Raw genomic sequence first — 22753 nt, 5'->3', positions numbered from 1 at the left:
TTTTTTTTGCCTGTAATTGATTTCTAATCTCATAGCATTGTGGTCAGAAAAGATGTTTGATATGATTTCAATTTTCTTAAGTTTACTGAAGCTTGATTTGTCAACCAAGATGTGATCTATCCTGGAGAATGTTCCATGTGCACTTTAGAAGAAAGTGTAATCTGCTGTTTCGGATGGAATGTCCTATAAATATCAATTAAATCTATCTGGTCTATTGTGTCATTTAAAGCTTCTGTTTCCTTATTTATTTTCATTTTAATGATCTGTCCATTGGTGTAAGTGAGGTGTTTAACTCCCCCACTATTAATTTGTTACTGTCAATTTCCTCTTTTATAGCTGATAGCAGTTGCGTTATGTATTGAAGTGCTCCTATATTGGGTGCATATATAATTGTTATATCTTCTTCTTGGATTCATCCCTTGATCATTATGTAGTGTCCTTCCTTGTCTCTTGTAACATTCTTTATTTTAAAGTCTGTTTTATCTGATATGAGTATTGCTACTCCAGCTTTCTTTTGATTTCCATTTGCATGGAGTATCTTTTTCCATCCCCTCACTTTCAGTCTGAATGTGTCCCTAGGTCTGAAGTGCGTCTCTTGTAGACAGCATATATAAGCGTCTTCTTTTTGTATCCATTCAGCAAGCCTGTGTCTTTTGGTTGGAGCATTTAATCCATTCACGTTGAACTTAATTATCAATGTGTATGTTCCTATGACCCTTTTCTGAATTGTTTTGAGTTTGTTTTTGTAGGCCCTTTTCTTCTCTTGTGTTTCCCACTGAGAGAAGTTCCTTTAACATTTGTTGTAGAGCTGGTTTGGTGGTGCTGAATAATTTAGCTTTTGTTTGTCTGTAAAGCTTTTGATTTCACCATCGAATCTGAATGAGATCCTTGCCTGGTAGAGTTATCTTGGTTGTAGGTTCTTCCCTTTCATCACTTTAAGTATATCATGCCACTCCCTTCTGGCTTGTACAGTTTCTGCTGAGAAATCAGCTGTTAACCTTATGGGAGTTCCCTTGTATGTTATTTGTCATTTTTCCCTTGCTGCTTTCAATAATTTTTCTTTGTCTTTAACTTTTGCCAATTTGATTATTATATGTCTCGGAGTGTTTCTCCTTGCATTTATCCTGTATGGGACTCTCTGTGCTTCCTGGACTTGGGTGGCTATTTCCTTTCCCATGTTAGGGAAGTTTTCGACTATAATCTCCTCAAATATTTTCTCGGGTCCTTTCTCTGTTCTCCTTCTGGGACCCCTATAATGCAAATGTTGTTGCGTTTAATGTTGTTCCAGAGGTCTCTTAGGCTGTCTTGATTTCTTTTCATTCTTTTTTCTTTACTGTGTTTAGCAGCAGTGAATTCCAGCATTCTGTCTTCCAGGTCACTTATCCATTCTTCTGCCTCAGTTATTCTGCTATTGATTCCTTCTAGTATAGCTTTCATTTCAGTTATTGTATTGTTCATCTGTGTTGGTTTGTTCTTTAATTCTTCTAGATCTTTGTTAAACATTTCCTGCATCTTCTCAATCTTTGCCTCCATTCTTTTTCCAGGTCCTGGATCATCTTTACTATCATTATTCTGAATTCTTTTTCTGGAAGGTTGCCTATCTCCACTTCATTTAGTTGTTTTTCTGGGTTTTATCTTGTTCCTTCATCTGGTACATAACCCTCTGCCTTTTCATCTTGTCTATCTTTCTGTGAATGTGGTTTTTATTCCACAGGGTGCAGAATTGTAGTTCTTCTTGCTTCTGCTGTCTGACCTCTGGTGGATGAGGCTATCTAAGAGGCTTGTGGAAGTTTCCTGATGGGAGGGACTGGTGGTGGGTAGAGCTGACTGTTGCTCTGGTGGGCAGAGCTCAGTGAAACTTTAATCCACTTGACTGCTGATGGGTGGGGCTGAGTTCCCTCCCTGTTGGTTGTTTGGCCTGAGGCAACCCAACACTGGAGCCTACCTGGGCTCTTTGGTGGAGCTAATGGCAGCCTCTGGGAGGGCGCATGCCAAGGAATACTTCCCAGAACTTCTGCTGCCAGGGTCCTTGTCCCCACGGTGAGCCACAGCCACCCCCCACCTCTGCAGGATACCTCCCAAAACTAGCAGGTAGGTCTGATTCATTCTCCCCTGTGGTCACTGCTCCTTCCCCTGGGTCCCGATGCACGCACTACTTTGTGTGTGTCCTCCAAGAGTGGAGTCTCTGTTTCCCCCAGTTCTGTCGAAGTCCTGCAATCAAATCCCAGTAGCCTTCAAAGTCTGATTCTCTAGGAATTCCTCCTCCCGTTGCCGGACCCCCAGGTTGGGAAGCCTGACGTGGGGCTCAGAACCTTCACTCCAGTGGGTGGACTTCTGTGGTATAAGTGTTCTCCAGTGTGTGACTTACCCACCCAGCAGTTATGGGATTTGGTTTTACTGTGATTGCGCCCCTCCTACCGTCTCATGTCTCATTGTGGCTTCTCCTTTGTCTTTGGATGTGGGGTATCATTTTTGGTGAGTTCCAGTGTCTTACTGTAGATGATTATCCAGCAGCAAGTTGTGATTCTGGTGTTCTCACAAGAGGCAGTGAGAGCACGTCCTTCTACTCCGCCATCTTGGTTCCACTCTCCCTTTGTAACTTCTTAATGGTGCCTTATCTAATCCATGTGCCATGTCCTGGGCTGGATTGTAATACCATGCATCATGTATGTGATCCATGCAAAAACAAAGTGGAAGCAAATGCTCTACATTACAGATTTCATCTTCTTATTACATAACCATTTTTTTTAACATTTCCCCTATTTTGTTACCAATTTTTTCACAAAATCATAATTTATATGTATATATATATATACTTATATATAATGTGTAAATATATAATTTTTCTTTTTCTAGGAGGAGGAAGTGGTTGGTATGTCTACCAGCTATGTGAAGTAATATTTTATTTTTCTTTATCATAACGTTTTAAAATAAAGTGCGTTACATAACTTGATTTAAACACTTTAACCTTACACCATGATTATATAATCATCTGTATTAGTTTATGATATCCTTAAAATCTGAAGGTATAATTTTTATGCAAAGGCAGAAGAAATCACTTTCTCAATCTGCATTACCTTTGTTCTTTCATCAAGATGTAAATGAGTGTAGACAGAATGTATGCAGACCAGATCAGCACTGCAAGAACACCCGCGGTGGCTATAAATGCATTGATCTTTGCCCAAACGGAATGACCAAGGCAGAAAACGGAACCTGCATTGGTGAGTGTCTGGCTGTCTCAGCTACTGTGATCCATTTACCATCAACAAGCCAAATAAGGCATTCATTCTTAAAATAAATGATTAGAATAAATATAATCTAACAAGGAAATATCTTTTTCTATAGGTTTTTTACTCCCAACTTCTAGTTTTGTTGAGCTCTGGGGTCCCAGGGTCATGGCTATACCAGGAAATGAAAGCTCACCAGGGAGATTTAGCCCATTTTGAACTCCCATCAGTTACACAATTGGTTTATATAGTTTCATATCCACATACATTAATATTATGTCATATAATTTCTAATATGAAATTTAGCATATATATTAAGAATTTTGTTGGAAGGGTTAAGAAAAAAATTATGTTTGTAGGATTTATTAAAAATTCAAAATAGAAAAAACAGCAATCACATCCTCCCCACGACCTCCTCCAAAAGCCGGAACAATAGGTTCTTTGAACACAGCCCAGCTCAGGGACATCTGTGTCTGAAAGCACTGGAAACCTTCACTGAATCACTCAGAGACTTCCTGGTTCAACATCTCACAGCGTTGCTGTAACGTCAATGAACTATATACCAGTCTGAGCCGTGTGGATTAAAGGCTCTTGGTGCTGCAGCCAGGAGTCAGTGCTGTGCCTCTGAGGAGGGAGAGCCAACTTCAGGACACTGGTCCACAAGAGACCTCCCAGCTCCACATAATATCAAACGGCGAAACTCGCCCAAAGATCTCCATCTCAACACCAGCACCCAGCTTCACTCAATGACCAGCAAGCTACAGTGCTGGACACCCTATGCCAAACAACTAGCAAAACAAGAACACAACCCCACCCATTAGCAGAGAGGCTGCCTAAAACCATAATAAGTCCACAGACACCCCAAAATACACCACCAGACGTGGACCTGCCCACCAGAAAGACAAGATCCAGCCTCATCCACCAGAACACAGGCACTAGTCCCCTCCACCAGGAAGCCTACACAACGCACTGAACCAACCTTAACCACTGGGGACAGACACCAAAAACAACAGGATCTACGAACCTGCAGCCTGCAAAAAGGAGACCCCAAACACAGTAAGATAAGCAAAATGAGAAGACAGAAGAACACACAGCAGATGAAGGAGCAAGATAAAAACCCACCAGACCTAACAAATGAAGAGGAAATAGGCAGTCTACCTGAAAAAGAATTCAGAATAATGATAGTAAAGGTGATCCAAAATCTTAGAAATAGAATAGAAAAAATGCAAGAAACATTTAACAAGGACCTAGAAGAACTAAAGATGAAACAAACAATGATGAACAACACAATAAATGAAATGAAAAATACTCTAGAAGGGATCAATAGCAGAATAACTGAGGCAGAAGAACAGATAAGTGACCTGGAAGATAAAATAGTGGAAATAACTACTGCAGAGCAGAATAAAGAAAAAAGACTGAAAAGAACTGAGGACAGTCTCAGAGACCTCTGGGACAACATTAAATGCAGCAACATTTGAATTATAGGGCTTCCAGAAGAAGAAGAGAAAAAGAAACGGACTGAGAAAATATTTGAAGAGATTATAGTTGAAAACTTCCCTAATATGAGAAAGTAAATAGTTAATCAAGTCCAGGAAGCACAGAGAGTCCCATACAGGATAAATCCAAGGAGAAATACACCAAGACACATATTAATCAAACTGTCAAAAATTAAATACAAAGAAAGCATATTAAAAGCAGCAAGGAAAAAACAACAACTAACACACAAGGGAATCCCCATAAGGTTAACAGCTGATCTCTCAGCAGAAACTCTGCAAGCCAGAAGGGAGTGGCAGGATATATTGAAAGTGATGAAGGAGAAAAACCTGCAACCAAGAAACTCTACCCAGCAAGGATCTAATTCAGATTTGATGGAGAGATAAAAACCTTTACAGACAAGCAAAAGCTGAGAGAGTTCAGCACCACCAAACCAACTTTACAACAAACACTAAAGGAACTTCTCTAGACAATAAACACAAGAGAAGGAAAAGACCTACAATAACGAACCCAAAACAATTTAGAAAATGGGAATAAGAACATACATATCGATAATAACCTTAAATGTAAATGGACTAAATGCTCCCACCAAAAGACACAGATGGGCTGAATGGATACAAAAACAAGACCCATATATATGCTGTCTACAAGAGACCCACCTCAGACCTAGAGACACATATAGACTGAAAGTAAGGGGACGGAAAAAGATATTCCATTCAAATGGAAACCAAAAGAAAGCTGGAGTAGCAATTCTCATAGCAGACAAAATAGACTTTAAAATAGAGACTATTAGAACAGACAAAGAAGGACACTACATAATGATCAAGGGATCGATTCAAGAAGAAGACATAACAATTGTAAATATTTATGCACCCAACATACGAGCACCTCAATACATAAGGCAAATACTAACAGCCATAAAAGGGGAAATTGACAGTAACACATTCAGAGTAGGGGACTTTAACACCCCACTTTCACCAATGGACAGATCATCCAAAATGAAAATAAATAAGGAAGCAAAAGTTTTAAATGATACATTAAACAAGATGGACTTAATTGATATTTATAGGACATTCCATGCAAAAACAACAGAATACACATTTTTCTCAAGTGCTCATGGAACATTCTCCAGTATAGATCATATCTTGGGTCACAAATCAAGCCTTGGTAAATTTAAGAAAATTGAAATTGTATCAAGTATCTTTTCCAACCACAACATTATGAGACTAGATATCAATTACAGGAAGAGATCTGTAAAAAATACAAACACATGGAGCTAAACAATATACTACTTAATAACGAAGTGATCACTGAAGAAATCAAAGAGGAAATAAAAAAATACCTAGAAACGAATGACAATGGAGACACGACGACCCAAAACCTATCGGATGCAGCAAAAGCAGTTCTAAGAGGGAAGTTTATAGCAATACAATCCTACCTTAAGAAACAGGAAACATCTCGAATAAACAACCTAACCTTGCACCTAAAGCAATTAGAGAAAGAAGAACAAAAAAACCCAAAGTTAGCAGAAGGAAAGAAATCATAAAAATCAGATCAGAAATAAATGAAAAAGAAATGAAGGAAACGATAGCAAAGATCAATAAAACTAAAAGCTGGTTCTTTGAGAAGATAAGCAAAACTGATAATCCATTAGCCAGACTCATCAAGAAAAAAATGGAGAAGACTCAAATCAATAGAATTAGAAATGAAAAAGAAGAAGTAACATCTGACACTGCAGAAATACAAAAGATCAGGAGGGATTACTACAAGCAACTCTATGCCAATAAAATGGACAACCTGGAAGAAATGGACAAATTCTTAGAAATGCACAACCTGCCAAGACTGAACCAGGAAGAAATAGAAAATATGAACAGACCAATCACAAGCACTGAAATTGAAACTGTGATTAAAAATCTTCCAGCAAACAAAAGCCCAGGACCAGATGGCTTCACAGGCGAATTCTATCAAACATTTAGAGAAGAGCTAACACCTATCCTTCTCAAACTCTTCCAAAATATAGCAGAGGGAGGAACACTCCCAAATTCATTCTACGAGGCCACCATCACCTTGATACCAAAACCAGACGAGGATGTCACAAAGAAAGAAAACTACAGGCCAATATCACTGATGAACATAGATGCAAAAATCCTCAACAAAATACTAGCAAACAGAATCCAACAGCACATTAAAAGGGTCATACACCATGATCAAGTGGGGTTTATCCCAGGAATGCAAGGATTCTTCAATATACGCAAATAAATCACTGTGATAAACCATATTAACATATAGAAGGATAAAAACCATATGATTATCTCAATAGATGCAGAGAAAGCTTTCAACATAATTCAACACCCACTTATGATAATACCCTGCAGAAAGTAGGCAAAGAGGGAACTTTCCTCAACATAATAAAGGCCATATATGACAAACCCACAGCCAACAGCATCCTCAATGGTGAAAAACTGAAAGCATTTCCATCAAGATCAGGAACAAGGCAAGGCTGCCCACTATCACCACTCTTATTCAACATAGTTTTGGAAGTTTTAGCCATAGCAATCAGAGAAGAAAAGGAAATAAAAGGAATCCAAATCGGAAAAGAAGTAGTAAAGCTGTCACTGTTTGCAGATGACATGCTACTCTACATAGTGAATCCCAAAGATGCTACCAGAAAACTACTAGAGCTAATCAATGAATTTGGTAAAGTTGCAGGATACAAAATTAATGCCCAGAAATCTCTGGCATTCCTATACACTAATGATGAAAAATCTGAAAGTGAAATCAAGAAAACACTCCCATTTACCATTGCAACAAAAAGAATAAAATATCTAGGAATAAACCTACCTAAGGAGACAAAAGACCTGTATGCAGAAAATTATAAGACACTGATGAAAGAAATTAAAGATGATACAAATAGATGGAGAGATATACCATGTTCTTGGATTGGAAGAATCAACATTGTGAAAATGACTCTACTACCCAAAGCAATCTACAGATTCAATGCAATCCTTATCAAACTACCACTGGCATTTTTCACAGAACTAGAACAAAAAATTTCACAATTTGTATGAAAACACAAAAGACTCCGAATAGCTAAAGCAATCTTGAGAATGAAAAACGGAGCTGGAGGAATCAGGCTCCCTGACTTAAGACTATACTACAAAGCTACAGTAATCAAGACAGTATGGTACTGGCACAAAACAGAAAGATCAATGGAACAGGATAGAAAGCCCAGAGATAATTCCACACACATATGGTCACCTTATCTTTGATAAAGGAGGCAGGAATGTACAGTGAAGAAAGGACAGCCTCTTCAATAAGTCTTACTGGGAAAACTGGACAGGTACATGTAAAAGTATGAGATTAGATCACTTCCTAACATCATACACAAAAATAAGCTCAAAATGGATTAAAGACCTAAATGTAAGGCCAGAAACTATTAAACTCTTAGAGGTAAACATAGGCAGAACACTCTATGACATATATCACAGTAAGATCCTTTTTGACCCACCTCCTAGAGAAATGGAAATAAAAACAAATATAAACAAATGGGACCTAATGAAACTTCAAAGCTTTTGCACAGCAAAGGAAACCATAAACAAGACCAAAAGACAACCCTCAGAATGGGAGAAAATATTTGCAAATGAAGCAACTGACAAAGGATTAATTTGCAAAATTTACAAGCAGCTCATGCAGCTCAATAACAAAAAAACAAACAACCCCATGCAAAAATGGGCAGAAGACCTAAATAGACATTTCTCCAAAGAAGATATACAGACTGCCAACAAACACATGAAAGAATGCTCAACATCATTTGTCATTAGAGAAATACAAATCAAAACTACAATGAGATATCATCTCATACCAGTCAGAATGGCCATCATCAAAAAATCTAGAAACAATAAATGCTGGAGAGGGTGTGGAGAAAAGGGAACACTCTTGCACTGCTGGTGGGAATGTGAATTGGTATAGCCACTATGGAGAACACTATGGAGGTTCCTTAAAAAACTACAAATAGAACTACCATATGACCCAGCAACCCCTCTACTGGGCATATACCCTGAGAAAACCATAATTCAAAAAGAGTCATGTACCAAAATGTTCATTGCAGCTCTATTTAAAATAGCCCGGAGATGGATACAACCTAAGTGCCCATCATCAGATGAATGGATAGAGAAGAGGTGGCACATATATACACTGGAATATTACTCAGCCATAAAAAGAAACAAAATTGAGCTATTTGTAATGAGGTGGATAGACCTAGAGTCTGTCATACAGAGTGAAGTAAGTCTGAAAGAGAAAGACCAATACCGTATGCTAACACATATATATGGAATTTAAGAAAAACAATGTCATGACAAACCTAGGGGTAAGACAGGAATAAAGACACAGACCTACTGGACAACGGACTTGAGGATATGGGGAGGGGGAAGGGTGATCTGTGACAAAGCGAGAGAGAGGCATGGACATATATACACTACCAAGCATAAGGTAGATAACTAGTGAGAAGCAGCCGCATAGCACAGGGATATCAGCTTGGTGCTTTGTGACAGCCTGGAGGGGTGGGATAGGGAGGGTGGGAGGGAGGGAGACACAAGAGGGTAGAGATATGGGAACATATGTATATGTATAACTGCTTCACTGTGTTATAAAGCAGAAACTAACACACCATTGTAGAGCAATTATACCCCAATAAAGATGTTAAAAAAAAAAGTTCAAAATATAATTATTTTAAAACCAAATATTTTTTAAATGTCAAATCAATAACCAGGCAATAAAGTAAATTATATTTCTCCCTAAGTTTGTTCTTTGTGTGCCTATTCTGTACCAGTCAGCCATAGTTAGCAGAACTATGAGCTGCACAATATACAAAACTGAAACTGATAGCATTCCTGCTCTCATGTACTTCAACAATCAACTGGGACAGATCGGGCAACTCCACTCCCCTCACCAAAAAAAAAAAAAAAAACTATTATGCAAGTTGGGATGAAATATCATAAAAGAGGTACAAATAAAATTGTACCGGAGTACTCAAAAGAATGATCATATCTAATAGGAGTGACTATCAGCAGTGTCATAGAAGTGATCACATTTAAATATAGTCTTGAATGGAATGTTAATAGATGGAGGTGGTAGAAAAAGGAAAGAAAAATAGCCCTATATGAGGGGGAAAGAGCTAGACTTAGAGAAAACATGTTAAAATTCTTCCTCCCTCTTGACAGCTATCTGACCTTGAACAAGTCTTAAGATGACACAGAAATTTGAGTGTAAGTTTCTCATTTTAAAAAATGGGATATTTTAAGAATTTCATACTGAAGTATTTATTAATAAAGTTAAAATCTGTCTTGGATTTGTTTCAAAATAATATAAGAGTGGGGGAGGGTGTAGATATAAATGAGGGAGTATTGACCACTTGTTGATACTAGTTGAGGTAAATGGAAGTTTAGTATACTTAAAAAAAACATGGGGGGGTGTGGACTATCAGATTTCAAAGACTCCTCAGCAATATGGATATAGGTAAATATTTTTCTTAATTCCTAAGAATAGTAGCCAACTCATAGCATCATATGCAGTTATGTGTAACTAAGTATTTTTAAGAATATTGATTCTGTAATTATGTATAAGATTAATTAGAAATGAGAGAAGCTGAAATATCAAAAGATGTTTAAGAAGCTACAGCAAAAATATAGCTAAATGAGGAAATGGAAAGTGGGGATATATGGGTTTGTTTGAAGAAAGTAGAATTACCCAATCTTGGAAACAGAGAATAGGTTTAAAGATAACTCTGAGGTTCGCAGCCAGGTTGACTGGGGATAAAAGAATACTGTTATTATAAATAAGGGAGTAGTGATAAGATACTGGAGACATGCTGAGTTTGAAGTACTAGTAAAACATGGCGATGGAGATGAGCAGCCAGCAGCTAGAAATATGGGACTGTGGATAAGTAACAATGTGGAAATGTTGCTGTAAGTCCACATCACCAAGCTCACTAGAGTCACTAGTATAAATAGGATGGCCAAAAAAGGAGGGATATAGCGAAGGGGGGAAAGCTGAGAAGAAAACTCTTCATGTAGTGGGGCGCAAGAAGAGGAAAAGGGGCCCGTTAACAAGTGGCAGAGCTGGGACTTGAACCCAGGTTTTCTGACTCCAGGTCTCAACCACGTGGTGAGAAATGCAACGTTCTAAGCAATTAAAATGTTCATTTTAAATATAATGACTTGCCGCATAGCACAGGGAGATCAGCTCAGTGCTTTGTGACCACCTGGAGGGGTGGGATAGGGAGGGTTGGGAGGGAGATGCAAGAGGGAGGGGACATGGGGATATACGTATATGTATAGCTGATTCACTTTGTTATAAAGCAGAAACTAACACAACATTGTAAAGCAATTATACTCCAATAAAGATGTTAATAAATAAATAAATATGACTTTAGGTTTTGAAATAGGAAATGTTATTGCTTTTTATTGCCCTCCATGTCTCTAGATATTGATGAGTGTAGAGATGGGACCCATCAGTGCAGATATAACCAGATATGTGAGAATACGAGAGGCAGCTATCGTTGTGTATGTCCAAGAGGTTACCGGTCTCAAGGAATTGGAAGACCCTGTATGGGTAAGTTAACAGGAACTCTTATTGAGTAATAAAGGCTGGGTAACTATTTTACCAGCTTGGTTAGAACCACTCTATCCTCAAATACTTTCTTGCTACAATTAGATTTGTAAGTTGGTTTAAGTAGTCCATTACATAAGTTGAATTACTTCTTAGAGACTTCTTATTGAGCTCAATTTACACTGACTTTCAAGTGATAATAATAACTACTTACAGAGTGCTTACTATGCACTATACATATCAAAGTGAGGCTGTGGTATAATTATCACGACAACTTAATTATGAAGATTAGCTCATTGATTATCTCTCTATGCATGTGATGTAAATGTTTGCATAGATACATTTTATTTGAATATGAAGTATATCTGTATGTACTACGAAGGTTTAGTTATGAAGGATTAAAATGTGAACACACATTTTAAGTGAATTGATAATTATTACTTTATCTACCATGTTTAGTGCATACTATATGCCATTCCCTGTGCTAAGAATCTCATTTAATTCTCCCAATTACCTATTTGTTTCCATCTTAGTTATAGTTGAATGTAAAGTAAGGCAGGTAACGATAGTAGAAGATGTCTATAAGAAGGTAACCATATGCTTTTTTTTTAATACATTTACAATCAAGAAACTGATGTCTAAAATTATATTTCACCTCAGAATATTTACATTTATATGCAGAAAAAATTGTGTGAGCTTTTAAATACTAGCTTTTCGTTTGCATGCTATTATATCAATATTTTTAAAATTGGATGCCTTGGTTGTCTATTTAATTCTTTATAGCAAATTCTTCCATAAAGACTTAGTTCTGTCTTTATGTAGTCCCTAGCATAGTACTTTGCACATAGAAAATGTTTAATGTAGTATCATTATTATGAATGGTTTTAAAATAAATACTTTTTAATAGCAGGAATATATATCATGCTAGTCTTCTATTTAGATATTGTAATTTGTATATAATTTAACATTTTGATCAGTCATTACAGTGACCTAGCAGAATGAAATGTGTTTATTTGTTCACTAGTTTGACTTGAAGCTGAATGTCAGAAATTGGGCTGGGGGATAAATCAGTGAAGAAGGTAGGGCCATTGCCTTAAAGAGATTTAAAATGTTAATTTTTAACTTTTGCCTACTAAAATAATTTTTAAAGCACAATTTACTACTTTTATTCTACTTATTCATATTGTTTTCTTTCATGCCACTGTGGTAATGAATTAAGGAATTTGGTTTTGATCTCTGGTCTTTATTCACTTTTTCAATTTACAAGAAGAGTTAGGAGTACATACTCTGTGTTGACCTAGGAATAGAAAGAAAAATAACTAATTTTTGAACTTTGAGTTTATCTTAGGAAGAATGATTCTGTATCTTCATTTCCTTCTTTTTAATTTTTTTAAGAAAATGTGCTTGATATGATTATTCATTAATAATTATGCAAAAGAAACAAAGGAAAATAAAACTGTAGGTGTACTTTGTACATTCTTGCATCTGAAACTTGTAATTATATGAAACATTAGAAGCACTAGTGATCAATATTGTAATTAAATGCGAACTAGAGATCTGACTGCATTCTTCACTCCACCAACAAAATTAAGATCTATATGTTAGCTTTGAACTCTAGTTTTTCTGGATTCAAGACCACATTTTCCATTATGACCCTATATGATTCTACTGTCCACGTAAAACAATCTTCAGGGACAGTCATAGACTCTTTCTATATATTCATAGCTGAATGATGAAAGCTTTTTCAAAAGTTCACAACAGCTGAGAAATTACTGTATTCCCTGCTTTGAAGGGTAACATGATGTCTTCAGTTTGTTTCACAGACTGATTCTTTATTCCTGTGTTTTCTGTGTGTATATGTGTGTATGTTTTTTTTTCTCTTTTTTATGTATCATGGCACACGAGCAGACATTAATGAATGTGAACAAGTGCCTAAGCCTTGTGCATATCAGTGCTCCAACACCCCCGGCAGCTTCAAGTGTATCTGTCCACCAGGACAACATTTATTAGGGGACGGGAAATCTTGCGCTGGATTGGAGAGGCTGCCAAATTATGGCACTCAGTACAATAGCTATAACCTTGCACGGTTCTCCCCCGTGAGAAACAACTATCAACCTCAACAGCATTACAGACAGTACTCACATCTCTACAGCTCCTACTCAGAGTATAGGAACAGCAGAACGTCTCTCTCCAGGACTAGAAGGACTGTTAGAAAAACTTGCCCTGAAGGCTCTGAGGCGAGCCATGACACATGTATAGGTAAATGTCAGCCATATTCCATTTCCTTTCTGTGGGCTCACTTAACGGACCAGAGTCTAAGCATATATACAGCACCTGTGAGAGTTTGGGTGTAGTGAACTACATCTGATCTCAAATCTGGGATGACCCAAGTTTCAAGACATTTACTCTGGCACCTAAAACTATTACCCGTTTTATCAAATGATGTTATTTACATGTGTACATTCTGATAATTTATTGTTTTGTTGGCAGTTTCTCTTTTTTGATCACCCCTGAAAGTGTTACTAAATTGAATGCTATATAGAAATAAAATTCAGTGGCATCCAGAATATGGTTCTTAAAAAAAGAATATGCATATTGCCACCATAATATACTACTATCAGATTATGGCTTTATCTGATGGATGCCAAAGCAGTGGGTTAAAAGTGAAACTCTCAGCTACTGTGTCGACTGCTTGTTCTGTCTGCAACCAGCACTGCCCTGACTGTTGTTACACACTCCCCATGGAACCTCTCAGTTCAATTATTTTGTATGTATGTAAGTCACTGAAAAGACAATGTAAGCCAGGACAAAACTAACTTGTTTCCATTGTTCTAACATATGTGCTTTCAGTATCTTTACCTAAACTCAAGTCTGTAATTTAATTTGTTTGCAAAAGTGAAGTGTAATTTCCAACTCAAGAATTGAGACCTTGTCTTCAGTTAAGTTGCAAACAATTCCATCTGTCATTCATTTAATTCAATTTTCTGTGAGTAGCCACAGTTTGCATGTCACTGAGCTATGCACCAAGGGGAATTAGCAAACACAAATTAGCCCCACAGTTTGTTAGAAGAAATGAGAAAGCAAAGAAAGGGAGGAGGGAGGCAAGAGGGGAGGGAAGAAGGAAATTCTGTTTAAATTTGAAGATCTATGCTAACCTCACGTTCTTGAATTTTTCTTAAGCATTCCACACGTTGCTTATTCTCTCCCAGATATGCTCTCTGTTAAACATTTTTTAGATATTTAAAAGAAATATCTTCTGACTTCAGTTTTTGTCATATCTTTTTCTACCCTTCTCCAAGCTCTGTTCCTGCATCGTTATCTTCTTAGACATGATTCCTTAGTCACTCTTAGGCGGACTCAGCTTCTCACATTATCTCCACTCAGCTGGACCTTCAAACCCTCTGGATCCTTACTCTTTAACCTTTAGTCTCTAGGCCCAGATGTTCCCAGAACTTTTCTGTCTGGCTGTCTTGAAGTACCTAAAGCGTAATATGATGCACATGGAATCTCCTCCCTGTGATCAGCTTCCTCGAACTGTGGACAGTGCTGGTTTCTTTTACTCCTTGAACTTGAAACATTCATGGGTTCATTAACAACTCTCAACATTTTGCCCCATATGGTCAAACACTACTTAATTACTAAACCTGTGGACTCCACTGTCCTTGGGAGTATGTCAAACATTGCTCTCAGCCTGCTCCAAACCATTCTTATTGGTTTTTTTCCATGGGTAATTTTGGTAATTTTTCATGCCCATTTTTACCTCTGTTAGTGAAACTTCTATTTTATTGACAGAATTAACATCTGACATTTTGTCTTTCAATGTTTCTTCTAAATAATCATTCCCACTGAAGGGTTTTCATATCCTATTAACATCCCATTCTCTGCCTTCGTCTTAGACAACTCTTCTCTTCTACCTTTACTCTCCTGCTCCAAAAATCCTTGTTTATGCTCTGATAAATGAATGAAACGGTATTTCCCACACCATATACCATCTAGTTGACTTCTAGATCATCTGAAGGTCCAAGCCATTTGAAGAAAGAGTCCCTGATTAATAACCAGTTCTCCATTTCTTTGTCGCAATCTGTGCCCTGTAGTTTCATCACAGTAGAGTCTTATGAATGTTTTATGTGCCTTTGTGTTTATATTACACTAATATGTTTATATGAATTACCTTCCCAAAACCATCTACTATGTGAGGCACCTACTATTTCAGAGTGAGGACCAATCTTGGAGACTCTAAAGTAAATTTCTATAACTAGTCTATGACTGGATATTTAAGTTTTATTTGGGGGCAATAAATAGACTAAGACATTTAGAAATATTTCTTAAAATATGGTGAGTATTTTCTGGCATTGGTACTAATAAAGAAATTTACACTAAGATTGCAGACAGCTTTGGAATTATGTAACAAGCAACCTGCAGTAAACACCAAATGCCTTTAATTAACCATCTAGGATAGACAGTTTACAAAGGATTCAGAGTAACACCATGGAATTTTGTTAGACTTGGGCTAAGATTTAGCTTTTTAGGGAATTGATTCCAAAGCTTAATAGGGAAAACAAACGTTGCATTGCTTCTGAACACCAAAATCACACTTGGGGCCACTTTAAAATTCATACTCTGGAAAGTGTGATGTCTACTACTTGGAGTTCAATGTCATTTACATTTCTGTTGTTATCTTAGGTTAAAGCCGATTATAAAGGGAAAAAGTAAAAATATATCAGAAGTTCTGCAGTGAGTGCTTTGGTTAACCAAACTGGGGCAAAAACAATGACAAATATTTGATGAGCGTTTGTCATTAACAGATTTTGAGTCATTGCAATTATCATCTGAGCATATGCACAATGAACAGGTCCTTTTGCTGAGCCATCTCCAGGGTTTCACTTTGTCTTCCCTTTACTTCCAGCCCTCAGCACTCCTGCTTCCATTTCATACCACATTCTCTTCCTTCTAACACTGGTTGGCACATTTTAATATTAGGCAAAACACAACTGAGACAAGAAATCTGAGGCCTCTCAAATCCCATCCCTGATTCTGAAAGCAAATATCAATTAATTTTTTTACTATCTATTCCCACTCTTTTTATTGCTGTTTTCTTGACTTTGTTTAGTAATAGCAGGTAGCTTAGCTCTTTATAATTTATAAAATGTTTTTCATATATTACATGTTTGAACCTTCCAACAAGCCTGTGAAGTAGGGAGATTGTATCAGTGACTCCTGTTGGCAGAAGAATCAACTGAGATCCTGAGAAGTTAAGTGGCTGGCCCAAAGTAACATAGCAACTATATGTATATCTAGTTGCCATTAGTACTTTACAGTTGTATGAAGTTGGATGAATATTCCTATCACAAAGATAAAACCGCCTCCACTTAATGATATCTGCATATGGGAAAGCTACAGACATGGCTGTTGGAGAGAGAGAGGCTGCTAAACTTTAAACAAAATAGAAACGAGTATTTTCCCAATTAATCTCAATAGAAACTTTATCTTTTAGGTAAATTCTACTGTGTTCTGTCAAGAGTTTAGTACCTTGGTGGTTTAGGATCCTGTACAGGTCTGTTTCATCTGTCATTCCAATATTAATTACTTAACTAATATTGCAATTGGCCAGTTTGGGGCTTCAGTTCATATGTGCTTATACACAGAAGAGATGTTCATATTTTATAATACAGGACAGTTTATATTGTACTCCATTAAAAATATACTGATATGAAACAGCACTGAACGTTTTTAAGCACAAGTATAAAATCAAGTTTTCTGTCGTATGTCAACAACTTGTTTATAGTTGATTCTGCCACAGTTTCTGCCTTTGTTTCACATGGTTATACACACTGCTTTTTTTCTGCACAGATATTGATGAATGTGAAAATAGAGACACCTGCCAGCATGAGTGTAAAAATACGTTTGGGAGCTATCAGTGTATCTGCCCGCCTGGCTATCAACTCATGCTCAATGGAAAAACATGTCAAGGTGAGAAAACGTTGGGACATTTATTGCTACAACTTAACGTAAAATGAATATAGTGTGAGAAATGTCTTTTTTTTGAATAATTTTTCTTCTAGTTGCTTCCTCTCCTCTCACACTCCCATGGGTCAGACTTATCTATAATCCTTGCTTTTGCAAGCAGGAGAAAGCAATTAAGCAAAGGAAGAGTTGAGAAACACTTTTGGTATGGTCTTACCAGAAGGAGCAAGAATGCCTAAGCCACTTCATATCATATATATATATATATATATATATTTAAAACTAAATGGAAATAGACCTCTTCAAACATGTTTTCACAGTTCAGCTAAGAAGAAAGGAGAAATGAGAAGAGTGCTCAGTAAATGTACCTCAGTATTAGGCATTATTTTATACTTTGTCTTAGTGATCAGTGGGTAACTGATTAATCCACTCATTCTTTGAGTCAAATGATGAGTAACAATCATGTGACAGAGTTGCAGGATGCAGGAGGTTAAAACAGATGAATAATGTACACTCTCTTCCCTTTATGATCTTAGAGTCTAGTGGAGACAGACATGCAAATAAGTGCATAATCAACATACAAGGTTGTAGGTGTTATAACTGTTTTAGATAATGTGTAGTGATGGTAGAAAGAAAATCAATCTCAATAGCAAAATTGTTAAACAAAAATGTGAAAGGAGCATTGTATATTGATGAGGTTTAGTATGTTGTAACGTGTCCTTGATCAAAAGAATATGAACTTGTATAAATCGTTAAAATCTTCTAAGAAACCACCTCAATTCCATGGACAAAATCTAAGAATATTATATAGGTCTTAATAAGCCTCTGAATTTTATTAGTTTCTGTCATGTATAAAAGACTTCCCTTCACAAAAGACTTGCTAGGATGCAGCTCATGGAAATGTGTTCCAGAAGCCAAGCCCAGGATGCACAATGGCTTCACCCGAGTTACCATGAGCTTCCACACTCTTACTCAACCCATTCACCCATCACACTCCCTGAGAGCCCCCACTAATCCTGTGGGCTGGAGAAGGAAAATGAACTCGATAATAACCTTTACTCCCAGCCATCACTCAAACATTTATGAAGAACTTACCCTGTGAGGAACATCTTACTAAGTTGTGAAATACTGGAAGAACATACATACATTATAGTTTTATGTTTTTCCAAAACAACTATTATCTCATTTTAATCAGCAGTATAGTTTTGTCAAGAACAATAATTTGTACCCATTCTACAGATGATAAAACTAATTCTCAGAGTGGTTATGTGAGTCTCAATGTCCTAGAACCATCAAGAGCAAGGGTAGGACTTGATCACAGATCTCACAATGTCAGGAATGGTCCTTTATCTCTCCTGTGATGCCGTGAACACCAGGGTCATTGTATTGTGGGAGCAGACAGAGGTTAGAGCACTTACGTTGTCCATATTTTATAACTTCTCCAGCTCTTCAACCCAAGAATCCTTCTGAAAAGGTGGCAGGGCACAACACTAACATTACACTCCCAACAGGTACACCAGGCACCAAGGAAGGAAGGGGGTAGATACTAAGCATTTGGAATAACCAGCCAGACTGAAAACTCCTTAGCCAGATTTATATATATATATACATATAAATTTATTTATTTTATTTATTTATTTTTGGCTGCATTGGGTCTTCGTTGCCGCGTGCGGGCTTTCTCTAGTTGCAGCAAGTGGGGGCTACTCTTCATTGTGGTGCATGGGCTTCTCATTGCAGTGGCTTCTCTTCTTATGGAGCACGGGCTCTTGGCATGTGGGCTTCAGTAGTTGTGGCACATGGGCTCAGTAGTTGTGGCACACAGGCTTATATGCTCCGCGGCATGTGGGATCTTCCCGGACTGGGGCTCGAACCCATGTCCCCTGCATTGGCAGGTGGATTCCTAACCCCTGCGCCACCAGGGAAGCCCCTTTAGCCAGATTTTTAAGGGTTATGTTATGTCATATTCTCATTAGAGGATTTTTTCTTCTGTAAATTATTCCAGTTTGTTTTTTTTAGTTGCCCTTGTCACTCCTTCAGTTCAAAACATTTTTCAGCTTTCACTTGTACTCCAGAGAGTGGAAAATAATGTGCACAAATCAGAAACAGGTGTCATTTAAAATGTTTGCAATTTAAATGAGTTATATATTTTTGTGGTTTTAAAAAAAGACATGAGGGACTTCCCTGGTGGCACAGTGGTTAAGAATCCACCTGCCAATGCAGGGGATATGGGTTCGATCCCTGGTCCAGGAGGATCCCACATGCTGTGGAGCAACTAAGCCCGTGTGCCACAACTACTGAGCCTGCGCTCTACAGCCCGAGAGCCACAGCTGCTGAGGCCACGTGCCACACCTACTGAAGCCCACGCGCCTAGAGCCCGTGCTCTGTGACAAGAGAAGCCACTGCAATGAGAAGCCCGTGCACCACAATGAAGAGTAGCCCCCACTCGCCGCAACTAGAGAAAGCCCGTGCGCAGCAACGAAGACCCAATGCAGCCAATAATTAATTAATTAATTAATTGACTTTTTAAAAAGTTGTCTAAGAAAAAACATGAGAGACAACAATTATGACCTTTAAAGAAGTCTTTACTCTAAAGAATAACTTGGAGTCTTTATAGCTTTAGAAAGTGTTTGAGGCATTTATGAGGAACAAAGTGCTACTTTTCATTCACAGATAAATTTTTGAATCTTTATACATTAGTGATAGAAACATCAGTAATAAAAGGGATATTAAAGTGAATTTGACACTGAATGAGGACAAAGACTAGTCTAAAGTGGAAGTCACCAGACTAAAAAATGAAAAACAAAAAACATGACCAATTATAATTTGCCCCAGAAGCAGAGAGGAGAAACTAAAAAATCCATATGCTAATTTTAAGCACCGTTAATCTAATTCTAAAACTGTAAGAACACTACATGTTGGCATTGCATTCGAAATGAGTGTTCTAATCTATCCAAGTTTTTAAGAAGCAATTCATAATGTTTGTCAAGAATCTGAATTACTCTACACCCTCTATAAGACAAATGTTTCAAGTATGCTTATCCTAAACTACTTTTTTAATGTATCCAGAGCACTTGGTTAAATGCATTCATATGTTCTAAAGCTATTATTGTGAAAGTTTTTCAGCTCATCTTGGTATTCTTTTCTTGTAGCAACAATATTTATGTTATGAAATCCCTATACTTTAATTTTTATCATAATAATTTTCTAATAATATTTTATAAAAACCAGACATCACCACACTGTCAGTTAACAGAAGACAGTCTGATTTCTCCATCTTTTCTAGCTTCTTTTTTTAAGACCAATGAGTAAAGTGAATGAACAGAGTGACTAGAGTGAATGCCTACAGGATGCTTACTCCTGAGGAGATAGCAGTAGACAGAAGACAAAGGAGGGCTACCTTCCCCAAAGCTCAAATACTTTATGAAAGCTCTTCTATAGGAAGTGTACATTATTATGGAGCTAGAGACAAACACTGTGTATATTAAATTCTCATATCTCTGATAGATTTATTTGCAGCCAATGAAAATCTGTGATAAGGTAGCTGTTCTTATTATGCCTGGACATGTGTCCAGATTCTGGCCTCCAATCACCATTTTCATGGACCCTAGTAGCCCACTGGCCTCCATGTTTCTGCATGAGTTCACTCTAAAAATTAAAGCTAAAATGAAATTTGGAGTATGGATGGGCAGGGAATTTTTTTTATGGAGAGAAAAGAAGATAAGATTAATTGAATTTCTTTCACGTTTTCCTAAAGGGCTTTTCACTTCATTCTGAGACAATCTCATTTTGTCAAGGAGATGGAGCACTGCTGGCAGATAAAATCATAATTAGAAATTGGTTTACAGAGACAAAAGGCAAGATTTAACTGAAATAAAACATGTTTCACTCTGTTCCATTCCTGGAGGAAAACTAGTCCTAATATAAAATGAGTAATAGAAAGCACATTATGTCATTATCAGCACATCTAAGTAACTAAAAAGTCAAGTAAGTGATTTACTCCATATAATTCTAGCTTAATATCTTTTGACTTTGTACAGACTACTGTTAAGTTTAAAGAAACTAATTACATTGTATGTCATTTCCTTAAGAAATGGAATATATTTGGAACCAAATCTAAAACTGATCATTTTTGACACAGAAATGCAAATGGCATTTCTGGACAAGATGGTGGAGTAGATGGATCTTGAGCTCACATCCTCTCAAAAGCACAACATTTATTCTTCACGATTTATATACTGTCTCTTGGAATATCTTCTCGCCTTTTTTTAATAGTAATATTCCAAGTTATTTACGAGTTCACGAAAAACTTCACAAATTTAACCCAAGATCAATATAAATACCATCATGCAGATACCGAGTCACTACTATGAAATGACATAATAGTTACACATACCCATTGGTTGTGGCACCAATTCCATGACTGAAGTACGTTTGACCTTTAGAACCTACCTCTCCAAAAAACTGATTTGGGTCCAATTATACATCAGAATCTATGTTTATTCAAATACTAAAGAAGAAAATGTTACAAGTGGCTCTGTCCAGCCCATTGACTTAAACTTTCTCTAAAATTAGTCTTCATATTTTTTGTTTACCTACTCCAAAAAGAAATTTGAAAACCTTCACTCATACTTGTAAAAATCAACCTCCAAAGTTTCTTACCATGTTTAAATAGTTACAGAGAATGTGAGTTCTGGCATTGGTGTTTACGTGCTTTCAATGTATTTTCATCAAAACTTTGGAACTGCACACTTAACTCAGTTACTGGAGGATGACCACCATATAATTTAAAAGTGTTTACTCATTGTAAAACCAACCAGACTGTCAGAAAAATGTCTAAAGTCATTTTTCTGTTCAAGTAAAAGTGTTAGTAGGTGTTGCTATGACAGCTAGCTCACTTCTGAAATCTAATTTAAAATGGAGAACTAAGACCATTGGTTTGTAGCCATGATGAAATAAGGCCTGCCACTATCAATATATGCCACCAGTTTTCTTACCCTTCCTATGTGCCTGGAAGCATTTTATACCCTGTATCATAAAGAAATTTGCAATTAGTGGAAACATTTTTTTGTAAAGCAGAAGAAGGATGTAAGAGGGAAGAGTTTGGGAAAGGAGAACTCCAGGCCATAGGAAATTCTCAAGCAGATTGATTTTAGGAAGGAGAACTTAGGAGGGAAAATCAAAATCTGAATGGAGAGCAGGACAAGATGGTGGAGTAGCTGGATCTTGAGCTCACATCCTCTCAAAAGCACAACAAAATCACAACTAACTGCTCAACAACCACTGATTTAAAAAAAGACTGGAACCTAACAAAAAAGATAGTCTACATCCAAAGACATTACAAATAGAACTACCATACGACCCAGCAATCCCACTACTGGGCATATACCCTGAGAAAACCATAATTCAAAAAGAGTCATGTACCAAAATGTTCATTGCAGCACTATTTACAACAGCCAGGACAT

General features: G+C 37.1%; 1 protein-coding gene across 1 annotated transcript in view; it reads left to right on the top strand.

Annotated features, from left to right (window-relative positions):
* HMCN1 (hemicentin 1) overlaps positions 1-22753 on the top strand; it is a 526172-nt gene that overhangs the window by 487537 nt on the left and 15882 nt on the right. Inside the window, exons 102-105 of the mRNA XM_060131555.1 lie at positions 3096-3221; positions 11202-11330; positions 13236-13586; positions 17178-17297. Coding sequence (XP_059987538.1) covers positions 3096-3221; positions 11202-11330; positions 13236-13586; positions 17178-17297 — 726 coding nt within the window. The remainder of the gene's footprint in view (positions 1-3095; positions 3222-11201; positions 11331-13235; positions 13587-17177; positions 17298-22753) is intronic.

Source organism: Lagenorhynchus albirostris, chromosome 2, assembly GCF_949774975.1.
Source record: "Lagenorhynchus albirostris chromosome 2, mLagAlb1.1, whole genome shotgun sequence".
Classification (NCBI taxonomy): Eukaryota; Metazoa; Chordata; class Mammalia; order Artiodactyla; family Delphinidae; genus Lagenorhynchus; species Lagenorhynchus albirostris.
Note: the sequence above shows the minus strand (reverse complement) of the source record. Positions and strands in the feature narration are given on the sequence as shown.